Source organism: Hirundo rustica, chromosome 6 (genome assembly GCF_015227805.2).
Source record: "Hirundo rustica isolate bHirRus1 chromosome 6, bHirRus1.pri.v3, whole genome shotgun sequence".
NCBI classification, from domain to species: Eukaryota; Metazoa; Chordata; class Aves; order Passeriformes; family Hirundinidae; genus Hirundo; species Hirundo rustica.
This window is the reverse complement of record NC_053455.1, coordinates 58086188-58100671: the sequence shown is the minus strand read 5'-3', so window position 1 is coordinate 58100671 and position 14484 is coordinate 58086188. Positions and strand designations below refer to the sequence as shown.

The 14484-nt window shown below is 39.8% G+C and overlaps 1 protein-coding gene across 2 annotated transcripts in view; it reads right to left on the bottom strand.

Moving 5' to 3' along the window:
- The window catches only part of FAR1 (fatty acyl-CoA reductase 1), a 52474-nt gene that overhangs the window by 17575 nt on the left and 20415 nt on the right, over positions 1-14484 (bottom strand). For both annotated transcript variants that reach the window (XM_040068082.2, XM_040068083.2), the window contains exons 2-4: positions 5747-5941; positions 2100-2275; positions 555-734 (exon numbers count right to left, since the gene is read on the bottom strand). In XM_040068082.2, the coding sequence (XP_039924016.1) occupies positions 555-734; positions 2100-2275; positions 5747-5941 (551 nt within the window). The remainder of the gene's footprint in view (positions 1-554; positions 735-2099; positions 2276-5746; positions 5942-14484) is intronic.

Sequence of the window (14484 nt, the reverse complement as noted above, 5' to 3'; positions counted from 1 at the left end):
AGAAAATAAAACACCAAATGAGTCATTTTTCCTACCCATAATCCCCAATTCAAAACTTAAAGCTACAGAAAACAGATTTTTAATGTCTGGGCTCTCAGGATACCTAACAGAACCACTTCTACAATATCATTTGAGCATCTCAGTCTCATCTTGCAATGGCATTTAGGTGGATGTAGTAGAAGCAGCTGTTCAAGACACCTCAGCTTTACCCCTTCCTTCACAATGCTGGTACCAGCAGGAGTTATCAGTATCTCCTAATTCAGCCAGTCATGCAGCTGAAAGACTGGCACTCTCAGCACAGAGGAGGCACCACAAGTAGATATCAGCATCCCTCTCCTTCAGTGCCCCTCCACAGCCAGTTCAGCTAAAAGGAGCCATAAACCTTAACCCACCTCCCTTACAGAAAAGAGCTGTGTCAGACATGCTGTCAGACCTATGGGACAGAGTAAGGTAACTCTTCATCTTTACAACTCCTAGCCAATTTTTAGTACTTCAACAGCAGGAAGAAAAAGGAGACAGATTACCCGAGTAAATTCATAACACATAACACGTACTCGAGGGAATCTATCAGTTTCTTGGGATCCACAGGAGGTGGGTACACGACTTCCTCAATCTGTTTCCGATTGCAATATGCATAGGCGGTGGAAACGTGCATGAACACCTCCAGATTCTTCATTCGCCGCGCCAAGGAGAGGAGCTGTTGTGTGGCGACCACATTTAGCTGCACAGCATCTCTATTGATTAAACAGAAATGTCATTAGTAGAAAGCAAGACAAAAACAAGCAAAAAGAAGTTCCTTCCTAAATGCCTCAGGGCTGGGTATATAAAGTATCCCTGAATTCTCCACCCTACCCCAAAAAAGCAGCATGGAGATTGCCTTAATTTTCTTCTTAGAATAATATAACTCAGTCCCAAACTAGAACACCTCTCAATGTTCAGGATAAATCCCCTTGTACCCTTTTCTTACCAGCATCCTTTGATTTCCTCAAACTAAATCCCAACCATACATTTTCCATAAAACATGGAGGAAATAATGCAACACAACACCAAGCTTCCAGAAGATGCACCTCTGAACTTTAAAGTTCAAGCTGAGTTAGGTCAACAACCCGGAAGGCTTAGTGGGCCAGTAAGTTGGAGACTGGCATCTTTTTGTAGGATAGCAAAAGGCTCCTTCAGGATGGAAGGAAGGGGGAAAAAAATAAAGGCAAACCACCAAGAATCACACTTCTACTCCAGCTTCACCGCTGCTCTTTACCATATTTGAGGACACCACAGCAGAGTAAGTGTATCTCTACAGTTGCCAGCAGATAACAGCTTGCTGACCAACTCCTATGATTATTTTATAGTTTAGATCTTCTCTCCAGCTTACAGACTTGCTGTGGGCACCAGTTTCCCTGTACACAGCGTACTATCAAATTTCAAAGAGTACAGCTAAGCAACACTTCATCCAAGTCTTTGCAATAAAAGTGTTACATTAGCAACAACAAAATCGGTATCCCCCAAACAATTACTAAGTATCTAATAATGTGAGTTTATCTCACATTATTACTGAAGTGGGGGACAGGAAAGGGGTGCATTATCCCAAAGCAATTAACATCAATGGTAACTAATTAGTTTGCTACCTCTTTCAACAAGTCAAAGGAGCTCATAATCCCAGCTGTGTGCACCACTTTTTCCATTTCTTGTTCTCATCTCTCTCCCTGTGCACCAACTTTTCCCCAATTCTTCCATTGCAAACCTCCATTATTAATAACGGATTTTTAAAAGAAGACAGGAAGAAAAGCTGAACTGTATTTCATCTCTTTTTTTTTTTTTTTTTTAAATCAGGCAAGACAGCAAGCACAGAACCTCCCACACACAACTCTATCCTCTGAAAATCTGCATTCCCTTTCTAACAAAGCAGGCCAAAGGAATAGTTTGCGCTGCCCTTTAAACACCAGGAGAAAAACTAGCATTAATAGGGAGCACTGTACATGTAGCTACAGCTGATTTGTAGCCTTTCTACCCATATTTGCAATATTGGGCAGACACCTGATTCACCCCCTCCCTTCGAGGGCCATCGGTTTACCAGACCAGGGTAAACAGAATTTTAGACTCACCTTAGTGTTTCATTGAATCTGACTGTAGCAGCACAGTGAAATATAATATTAATGCATTCTATAAGTTCTTCCTTGATTGGTTGAGCAAGATGCAGTTCAGGCTGTGTAAGTTCACTCACAACTACTATTATTTTTTCTTTGAAGTCTGGTTGATCTTCTCTCAACCTGTCAAAGAGCTGTCACAAATAACAGGACTATAAACTCAGTGAAGGAAGAAAAACATTTCACTTAAGTGAGGAAAAATCCCACATTCCTTATCTAATCCCACATCCTAACTTCTCAAGATCATCAGGAAGTTAGAAGAGTGCCCAAGCAATATCATAAGAACATGTTACAGACTCCTCATGAAGTAACCTATATTTTTTTCCAACATAAGAAAAAGGGAACAGTCTTCCAACTTTTCAAGCTTGATAACAGCTATTTAAATTCTTCTAAAAGTCATGCTGGATTTTAGGTTTAGAAATCTTGCATTAAGATTTATAAATTTCCAGTGATTTAAGAAATGCTTTCCCCAAATTATGCCAGTCTTGGAGAATATCCAGATTGTTAAAAAAAAAACCACAAACAAACAAACAAGAAATTGTTTCTCTGGCTAGTTAAAAGAAAAAAGGCATACCCCATTAGAACACCTGATTAAATTTTATCAAATCAGTGCTCAACAATTCCCCCAGAAAAAAAATCTCACCAAAATTATATTCCCTCAAGAATTCTCCTCTTAAATAGCTGGGTTCTAACCAGGTGGCTTGACACACAGATCAAAATTCTTGCCTCATCTTATTTACACTCATTAGTATGCAAGTTTCCCTGAGCCACACAGTACTGTGGGAATAAAGCACCTTTGAAAGTTGCAGAAGAGCAGACCCTTCTTTTACTGTCCAGGGGCCAATATCTTGCAACTGCTTCAACGCCAGTCAACTGTATTGTGTTAAAACAACAAAAGCATTTCCTTTTTCCCCCCAAGCATGCAGTTATACCAAATACAAATAGTTAAAAGACATTTCCCTTACAGAATGACGTTAATTAATTTAAAACTATAAATTAAGTCACGTAAAGGTGCAGTTCCACAACACTTCAGGCAACATAAGTTTATATTTCTACCACAGAGACCGGTCCTTCTAATTTCTGCTGCTTCTCTGACACTGGCAAGAGCAAGAAGCTCCAAAACTGCGTGAGCAGCTGCAGGTCCAGCTTTTTTTTTTAGAGATGTTTCTTCAGCCCAAGCATGAGCTAATGCAGCTCATTGTGTGGCCAACTGAAGTAGCAGCGCTAATTCTACAGTGAGAACATGGGATATTTCCACTTTTTAAGGCCTTGACTGGACTTTGCAAACATGAACTTTTAGGACAAAGCTGCCAAGACAGCATATAATGCCTCTGCAACTCTTATGGGTACAGCAAAGAGTTCTTACCTAAGGGCAGAAACTTTGTGTGATTTTGAAAAATAAGCCTGCTATATTTTTGGTGGGAATGATGGCACCTTCCTCCAGGGAGCTGAAGCAACTGCCTGTTAACCACTTCTATGTGTGATACTGCATTATGACAGAAAAGCAGTACCATGGATGAGCTCTTAAAGAGCCAGTTTTTATTTTTCATACATCCATCACATCTGTTATCCCCCTTTTCACATCCACAGTCATGCACTATTCCTATACACCTCTCACTAGCACTGACACAAGCACTAAGGAGAAGAAATACCTAGACTACATGCAATACATATGGCAAAGCAGCAGAGGAATTAGATACCTGAAGTCCAAAGAAAGCAGAAACCTCAACACTGTTCTGCTATTTGTAGCTCAATTTATTTCACATTTATTTTATTTATTATCACGTTCGCCCATGTAGATTTCAAACTCTTCAAGAAACAGAACCTTCAAGCATCAGTAGAACACTTAATGAGTCCATCTAAATTGTGAAGAATTATTGGCAATGCCCTTGCAACTGGACAGCTTAAGACAATAGATCTTATTAAAATTTTCAGCGACTTTTGGAAGAATCTTGATGACATTAAAGCCATTTAAACAATGGACTTTCAGTCTTGTCTAATCATTTGATGAAGACAGAACCAACACCTGGCCCCATTCTAAATCTCTGCATAGATGAGCAACTCCATCCCTGCCTCAAGCAGTAACTCTGCTTACCAGGACTTTTGCTGGGAACCTGCTCCAGCAATAAATGCTCACCAAGACTCCAATCACATCAGATTTTTTATCTCAGTGGGAGCTGGTACAGACTACAAACAGACTGACTCAAATTTAAAAGCCTTTTACAACAGGTTTCCTAAAAGCCACACTGAGCCTTGCAGCTTACCAAAGTTTAAGTCAGTCCACACTAGTGCTACTTCTCTCTCTGCCCAAATACTCCCCACTTTTCTTTGGGTAATAGCATATACAAAAAGTGCATTGAGAAATTTTACATTTTTCATCACAGAGCTTAGTCTGGAGATCTTTTCCTTGTTTCAGGGCACTGACAAACTGAGGGTTTTATGTAGAGAGAATGTGCAACTGAATTTTAAGATAGAACCCCACTGTAATTAGCTCTGTTGTGTTTTATGACATTGCACAAGACTGCAGGAAGATGCTTTGAAAAATGAGGTACAGTTTTGACTGGTTACTGAAAATAATTAACTAGGGAACAGCCATCTTTTTATCTGCTATAATCCCCAGCTAGTCAAGAGTCATAGAAATTCATTGCTTAACTTTAAACAACTTGCCCCTAAGTGCATGCATAGTTCCTTATTGATTCCCCTTCTAAGAACACACCTTGTACAGACTGCATTGCATCTCAATGAAAAAATTAAACTGCTGACACCTGTGTTACATAAGAGAAAGGCTTACATAGAAATAAACAATCTGTGCTTTAGCAAAGTTCATGCTAGAAATCTCTGTTCATCCTGTTCATCCTCCCCATCATGAACAGGATAGTCTCTAAGGGGAAAGATGGGCAATGGAGGTGGATGATTCTATACTTAGTACAAATGGCCAGCCTAGCTCACTAGAATATCAAGGTAATGAGTCTTTTCAGGAGCAAAGTATTTGACCCAGCATGCAGAGAAAATCATGTAGAGAGACACTTTGAAAACTCCACAGCACAGACCTTCAGCGCCTTTCTGGTTGACACAGGCTGACCAACAGAAATCTGTAACAATCTGCTAAGCCAAACATTTCTGCTTCACTTACATTGGTAAGTTCCTGTAGAGATTACACATTCTTATTTACTGCTAGATCCAGTAGCACATTGCAGAAAAAACCAGAAGGCACAGGGTGAAAAAGTGACTTGCTTGAGAGCTTAGAAAGGGTCTCAATACATCTTACAACTCCCAGCCCACTACCTCTTATACTTGATTTTATATTCTCTTAACAAGCTCTAACACAGGTTTTTACTTCTCACTTCTGCATTACAGCTGGACATCCTCCTCCTGAATTAAATACAGGATAATTTTCAACGACTTCCTTTGCTAGACACTACTAGCTTGGAGCAGCTATAGAAGCACTGCCAGGTCTTAGATTTTTGTATTTCTGTTAGAATGAAAAAAAAAACCAAAACAAAACAATAACATTTTGCTTCAGACAAACTGAAGCTGTTCTCAAAATTAAATGGGAACATCATAATGAAGGACAAAAATGAACTTTGTGAGCATATAATACATACCTTAGAGCTGATAATTTCTTCTATTCGTGCTTCAGGTGTTTGACTCGCCTTTTTTCTTACCAGCACATACACTGCTTTCACTTTAGGACAGGATCTGAGCAGCTTTTCCAAGAGCACTTTTCCCACAAAACCTGTAGCTCCTGTCAGGAGGATGTTTTTTCCTTCATAATATTCAGGAATGGAAACCATTGTGACCTTTACAAAAGATGAAAACAAAAAGTATGTTAAAAAACTTAGAGTTCAGATTTCCAGAAGATTGAATAATTATATCTGTGCTATTTATACCTGAAAGAAATGCTTAACAGATTTTTTTCCCTATAACCAGTACTTGAAGTTGTCTTTTTTCCCCACAACATTCTGAAAGACTCCCACCAGATCATCTTGTAAACTGCCCCTGTTAAAAGAGTTTTAAGGACTGAGACACCCACTCAGCCTGGAAAATAGCTCAACTTCAGTCTATTTTTGCCTCTGTGTGCATGGTCTTTTACCACTCCAAGGGGCTGCTCCATGTAAACTAGAGGTTGTCCCATTAAAATGTAATCACAAAAAACCCATACAGATCCACAGATCTGATTTCCAACTTCTTCATCTGTTAATTCAAACAACAAAGTTGTTAGAATCCTCAAAAAACTAAGATCTGAGTTAGCCACAAATACACTTCCTAATAAAATGAAAGGTAAGGGATTATTAGTCAAATTCAGCACAAAGCTAGAAAGTGTTTTAGGTTTTGCTTCAGTTACTAAGTTAACCTTGAGAATCATGATTCTTTCCTCTCCTTTCATCAGCCTCTTGGAAATGATGTCATTCTTGCTAAGAGAAACTGAAACTCTTTTTAAGGACAAATATGGTGTGTCTCACAATAAAGTGAGAACATGACCTTTAGGATCTCTAGGACTCAACCACAGTGCAACAACCCAGAGCTGCCATTCTTTTAAGTCTGATCTAGCAACATCTTTACTGTGTCCCTTAACCAGCTTGCTTTCACTAGATAAGAATGTAGCATTATGGATACACTTCTACCACATTCTACCAGTTTTTCTGACTGGCCTCATAAAATCCTGAGCTGATGCAGTGAATGTCTAATTCTAGTCCTCTATGGCAGTTCCAGCCAAACTGCTACAACCTAAATACTCCCAAAAGGGACCACAGAGAGTCACAGAATGTTCTGAGTTGGAAGGGACCACGAGGACCATCCAGCTCTCAATGGCCCATAAGGGGATTGACCCCACAACCTTGGTGTTAGCAGCATCATGCTCTGACCGGCTGAGCTCATCTCAGGCATAGATTCCATGAAACCATGGTACTAAAAAAACCCCAAAAAACCCCAACAAACCCACACAACAAAGCTGAGAATCTTTAAACGCAGATGGAACATTTCTTAGGCAAATAAGGATCACAACACTGAATACCTTAACAGGGTGAGAACCTTTCTTCACCTGCCACCCAAGAATAAAGGTGCAACTTCTAAATACACTCAGGTCTTTTGAGACAGCAAGATACAGCTACCAGGGAATACACAGAATGTATGTTAGGAGTGAACAGCTAATTCATCCTTTTTGCCTGAAAAGTATGTAAATGTTTTTGGAATACCTATTTGTCAGGTACCCCCCCAATACAAAGCAATTGTGCTCTGTTTTTTGTGGGCTCATATCTCAACAGTCTGAACAAGTTCCAAATGATTACTTGCTAGAAATGAGTTGCTACCTGTACAATTCCTGGTTTCACAAGTCTGGGTACCAAGTGCTATGTCAGATACTCCAAACCCTTATTTTGACTCCCTTCTTTGAGAAGTGAAGCACCTAACTGACAGTGGGATACAGCGGCAATTAGAGCAGAACAAGCACTACTATTTCCACTCACCACAGAACATCATCCAGAATTGTGTCTTTGAAGCTCAACAGAAAAAGCTATTTACATTAAGCCACTTTAACCACACAGTTAAGAGGCTCTAATGCAAATTTGAAAGCATACCTCTTGCCATAAAGCATGGAGTGCGAGACACAGCATGCTTATGAGTCATTTTCCCCTGTTCAATTAAGATACAGGCCTGTTGTCTTTACCATGGCTCAAAGTCACAATTAATGCTCTTCAGGTGTGTCTTCCCCATAACTTTTGTCTTCCTGGTCTTTGTGTGCACCATTCAATTCCATTTCCTCCCAAAAATCTGCATGATTGCTCCTACAAACAGGACTGGATTTCAGTTCCCTCAAAGAGGAAGGCAAAAACTCATTACTGCAGCAGCTTTGTCACTAAGATTCTGTTTTGTCATGGTTCCTACATAACCTTCTTACTAATTTACCTAACTAGCCATAATTTTTATTTTTTTTACACCTTGAGACTCTATGAGAGTATCTAAAACTATCCATTCACCTGTCCTTCCTCAAAGAAAGGTTTAATCCTGCTTCTGACACAATGCCAGAACCTCAGCCTGCAAGCCTGCTCACATGGGCAGACCTTGGACAACACCCAGTACATGATTAAGGTCCAACAACTGTTTCTGAAAACTAAAGCAATGAAAAGTTATGTGCCAGTGAAAACACCTGTGCTGCTGTAGCCCAGCTTTTTAAGTGACTGGAAAATCTGACAGTATTTAGGCTCATGTGATGTAAAGAAAACTGGAACAAAATAGATCAAAGTTTCCTGCCTCAGTCATTCCTGATCATATTCCTTTGTGTAAGATGCTGAAATCAGAATACCAGGCCTACAAAACATCAACATCCAGAGCTACGATGAACCATAATGATGAAATGGATTCAATTAAAAAAACCAGGAACATCCACAAATACTCACATTCACACTTGGGAAGCAGCAACACTTGTATGTTCACAGGCTAATATTTTATCCTTTTTTTTTTTTTAAGGATTGAGAAATGTTTCCTTTAAGAAACTCTCAATCCCATTTCTCTTAACCCTGTTCTCCAACAATCAGACTTTGGTAGATGTTATTCATAGCAACTTTCCACACTGAGATTGCCTTTTACTTCCATTACTCTGGAAGATTCCAGCTAGAAAACATAGTTGGTGACTTTTTCAGATATAGACATTGCTGTCAACATAACAGCAACAAACACAGGGATTGCAAGGGAACGGCCTAAAAGCACCAAATTTGATTTAAAGGGTAAAAACCATGTATGGAATCTAGGTGTGAACGACCAAAGCCTGAAACCAGCAGCCTATGCTTTGCTCTGTTAGACTGAAAGGTTATCTCAAGCACAGGGAAAGGAAAGAATGTTCCCATTCTCCACCTACTTTTCCCTGCCTCCTCCGAGAATGCATCTCCCTGTGCCAGTTAGCATAGCACTGCTGGCAACTCCTCATTCAAACTTGGAAGGGTCTTACCTCATAGATACAATTTATTGCTTTTTAAAGTTCTTTGCAGCAGCAAATTACTGAAGAATCATGGGATTATTAGGGTTGGAAGAACTATTTTATAATTCTGTTTTAAAATAAAACTGTTAAGAAACACATACAGCTCCTATCAGAACTTTAGTTTGGTCTCTAACACATAACAAGTTGGTGCAGGTGCAAAAAAAAAAAAATCTACTTGCAAGACACCACAGCAAAACCAAATTTAATATTTTAAGGTTGTTAAGTGTCAGCAATCACTTTTTCTATCTGTTTTAGAGTACATCCTGTATGTTTACAATAGCTATTAGGCAGCAAGACGTATTGTCACCAGTTATCCAATCATCTGTTAACAGCTACCTCTTCAAACACACACAAAGAACTCTGAGCAAACACAAAATTGTCTAATGCACACCGTGGAATATCTAAAACCCTGTATCACACTCTTTTTTAAGCTAATAAGCAATAACAGTCTAGAAGAAAGCAATCTGACAGTTGAAAGGCTTAATAAGAGTTCTGTAAAGAATTCTCGCTCTAGGACATGATCAAAATTCCCACATTACCCATAGGCATAAACAAAATTCCTTTGCTAGAGGAATCTCACGTGAAGCTGCTACAGAGCAACTGCTGCTGGGATCCTTCTGAATTCACAGGTTCAGGGCTAAGCCCACGGCGACACTTCGTAGATATGCTTGAGTGAAGGGTGCTGTCCCCTGATAAATCAAGAGTTCATAAGCACTTCAGGGAAAAAAACAAAGAAAAACCACCACCAAACCAACACTCCAGGATCCTAGCCAACATTCCCCATCTTGCAAAAAATTCTCGTGTCCAAGGCTGAGCAAGTGCTATTATGGAGCAAACAACAGCAGCTCTGTTTGCCTCCAGAGCTACTGCAGCAATATTTAACTCACAGATTCAGAGGGCTCTGATTCTCAAAACAAGGACAATTCTGTTTTTAACAGGAAAATGATCAGCTCCCAGATTTGTCCAAACACAGATCAAGATGCTTAAAGATGTGCTTTCCGAGTGCCAGGAAAGCCTGCTGCAGTTCCACTGAATGTTTAAATGCTAAATCCAGCTTCCAGAGAGCGTGCATGTGTGTCCTTGTTAGAGATTAAATGCTCTGTCTTCTAGTTTATCACTGACAAACATTAGGTCAACAGCATGCTCCCTCCAAATTCAATCCTATCAAGATTATCGCTCACAGGAAATAGAAAATGTGCATTTCCCAACCTCTCAAACATCAGCAAAAAGCCACTAAGTTCTGCAAAAACCACATCCCAACAAATCAATTTCCCCCTTCCCTCTGACAGATTGAACGCAGCACTAGCAGGAGCAAAAAGCAGAAAAAGTGGTAGGAGCATTTTGTTTACGTATATTCAGAAGATGAATTTCATCCAGACATTAAATCTGAGTGCACCTAGTATAAACACCACACACACCCCCCAGACAAAAATCATTATTGAAGTCCCTCATATAGAGCTCCAATTGCCACATTGCAAAGACACCATTGCAAGCAAAAAAACCCCCAAAAAACAACAAAACCAAAAACAACAACAAAAATACCCAAACAAACAAATAAAAAATACATCTCTGGGAACTGGAGAGATTGGAAAGACTCAGGCAACAAAGGAAGTAATATTTAACTCATCTAAACAAGGTTCCTGCCAGAAAGACAAGTCTGGGTCATGTCATATCATCATGTCTCATTTCACCTGTGCCTTGTTTCCACAAAAGTAAATCAGTGAGTGCTATCAGCAGAATGCCCACATTTTCAAGCACCACAAGGGCCAATGACCTACCCTATGTGGCCAATACCTAGCCAGCGTATCTCCAAAGGATACAGTCTGTTTGTCTTTGTGGTCCAAGGTTATATTCATTGGGAAACCTTATCTGTGAAAGATACTGCTTTCAAAGATGAGTAGAGACTGTAAACTGCTTTGGGTGCAAGTTAACCTTAAAGCATACCTATTCCAAACTTTCCAAATATGTGCAAGACTTGGGATTCTTCCCTCAACCAGCAGAAAGACAGGCTAATCCTCGTTTCAGATTTCACCACCATTCTTATCTACTCTCAGCAAGTGCATTTTCTTTACTAGCTCTAGTAAGCCAGGGATCAAGGAAATGTAATGCATCTCCAGGAGCTGGGAAACACCCTGGCAGGCTTGGAAGCTAATTAGAACAACTAAGCTTTGAAGAATTCTCAAAATGGGCCCAGTAATCCAACATGAGCTAGCCAGTCTTTGGCTTGGCTCTGGTAATATGCCAGACCTCAAGTGCCTCACTACACACTCCGCACACAATTATGGGGATGGGTTCAGGGTAAAACCGTGTTCTCTACATGTGAAATACAACAAAACTAAATCAATCTGAAGGACCAGGCCCAACTGCAGCATGGATAAATGCCACCAGAAGGCCCAGAACTCTATGGCAAAGAGTATGGCGAACTTATGGCTGACACTCAGCGAATTAAGAGAATTTCTGAAAAATAATAAGGCATTTCAAACTAGTTGAACATCTTCAGGATTGAAGACTACAAGGAAGCTTCCCGACTACCGATGAAGAGATTTGTCCTCTTTAAATCATTTATCTAATGAAATACAATACTAGTTCGAGTAACCAATCTAGTTGGGTCAAAGTTTACATAGCTGAGTATATAGCTCTATGTACAAAAATAAAGCAGACTTGCTTTTCAAACAGTTCCCCTCACTATTCTTAACCACTGAAATATGCTAGATACAGAACGCTTGCCCTAGAGGGTGTGCTCCTCAGGCTACCTTCTCTCCTGGATATATTACTACCTCTGGCAGCACATGCATTCAAGGGAAGGAACATTATTAAATTGATTTAGGTGAAACTTAGCTAATGCTGCCTATGATCTATTTAACAGCACTACAGCACATTAACATCGAAATCCAGACTGATACCAGACATGGAAGTAGTTGTGTCGCCTTCTTTTAGACAACAATGACAAAACCCAAGTACAGTATTCACTCAATTCCTTTGGGGAGATGGTGAATCGGGACCAACTAACCCATGGCCATCCAGCCACCCAATAACTTTTCAGCAGAATTCAGCCCAACTCACCAACTACTTCACTGAGGAAGACACCCTTCTGAAATAAGATACTCTGAAGTGAGGGCTGTGCTCACAACCATGGAGTATATAACCTCTTTATACACTTTAGTCTTATGGAGCAAAACCTGATTTCAATGTGGGCCACTGTTGAGCTGATCTCAGTAGAACTCTATCAGAGCTATTCAATGCATGTGGTTATACAGGTTATTTCTTAAGCATGTGTTCACACATCTTCCTTCAGCCAAAGTTCTGGTTTTACTACAAATTTCCACTTACTTATGCTTTTACTCACAGGGATTCTGTACCAGATGACTTTGTAATTACTCCTTAGTAAGTAATCTGTTCACAAAGTACATACTAGGGAAGTCCCTTGCCTTGCTGTAACTATGTTGCTTTTACAGACAGTCCCTCCTCCGAATATGAATTAAAACAAAGTAGAAGGTTTTTACTATCCCTTTAGAATTAGGTTATAAATTGACTGTTTTAAAATTGTTTTAAAACAGGTTAAAAATTAGCAATGTTTTCTAAATTGTTTACTGTTTGAGCTTAGTCATCAAGTGCACATTGAAGGGGAAAAAAAAAAAAAAGTATCTTTTGGAATAGTCAAACTCATTTCTCAAAATTGCACAAGAAGGCACAGATCAGGTCAGAAATTAAGCTATTCCAGGAAAGCATTTCCCACATAAGACCATTAACTGTACTCCATCTCCAGTTCACGTGAAGATATGTTTAACACATGCAGGGAGATTTTAAACAAGTTCTAGGAAATCAAGAGACAGACAGATTCAAGATTTGCTGAACAGAAGCTGAGTTCCAGATCACTTTATCTAATTTAATTGGAAATCTGCATTAGAAATCTCACTTGCACTTTCGGTTATGAAAGGATTACAAGATAAAGCCTGACAGTTTATCAGGGTAGCTGCATAAATAATGACTCTTACTTTGCATAAATCATTGCTCGAGTTAACCCTGAACAGAACCTGTCCGAAGGACACATTTACAACACAATGAGCTGAGCAGCACTCGACTCTCCATCACACAGCTGTTATTCACTGCCTTAGGAAAAAAGGCATCACTTCAGCCCTCTCATGAGCACGCTGACACCCAGCCCTGGTTATCACTAGGGAAAGCAGCAGCAGGAGTATTATTGCTCCACTTGCTACTGTGATACTGTCATTTTGCTGGGAGGGGAAAGCTAAAAATCAAGTAAATGGAAGGGGGTGGGGGAACACACAACATTCAAGTGCTCATCAGTTTGTCAAGTTGCAGTGATAAGAGACTTTCAGCCTTTACTTTAAACTTCGGGGTTAACTCCTTAATCTTGGTAATTAAAACTCAGATTCACCTTTTTCATATTGATCAGACAAGACAAGGATAACTACCCAAAAACTGCACCTGCAATTATGTTCTGTACAAACTTATTATTCACAAAGCGATTACAATTGGAATACTTAATCAAGAACAAAAAGCTCAGCTCTTATTCTTTTCATGTTTTAAATTACATAGAAGGCTTGAATCACATTTTACAATAGACATTACACGATGAATCTGAAGTCCTAGGAATCAACACTTCCAGACTCCTTACATACTTTCCCAAATCTCTTATGGTTAAAAATGCTATTTTCTCTTCTATTACATTCCTGCAGGAATTCACAGTAATTCTTTTGAAACCTAAAAATTACTCATTTATCTGACAACTGCTCTACCAAATTGTATTTGAAACATAATCACTTTCTAAAGAAAAAACAAACAAACACACTAGTTTATCTCTCCTTTCTTCCAACACATGTGGAACGAACCACCACCAAAAAAATAAAAGCCCATTTCCACAATTTTCTTATCTTTAAGAAGTGACTTAAACAGATACTCAAAGCAAATTGTACCAAGAGATTGCCTACCCGTGCTCCAAACAGGATGTAGGCAGCCTCCCTCCTCCTCCTCCTCCTGCTCAGAAGAGCTATTTACTCGGCAGGACCTCCGATACTGATCGTGTAGACGCCCGTGCAGACGCCGAGAGCTCCAATCTCAACTCCTATTTATGCTAATGGATGTCTTCCTCGGATCTATCAATTACTCCTCTTGCACAAGAAGCTCTATAAATTTACAAACATCTCGCTGAACAACGGCGCGGAAAGGCGTGAGGTGGTGCGCACACATCAACACCAACATCTGCTAAAAGCACGGCCTTTGTCACCACACCCAGGGGAGAAAGTGACAGGGGACATCCCTGGGGTCCCCACTGCTGGAGAAAGCTCAACAGAACAGTGCTCACTACAAATCCTGCGCTGGAGACATCCAGAAGATTAGGGGGAAAGA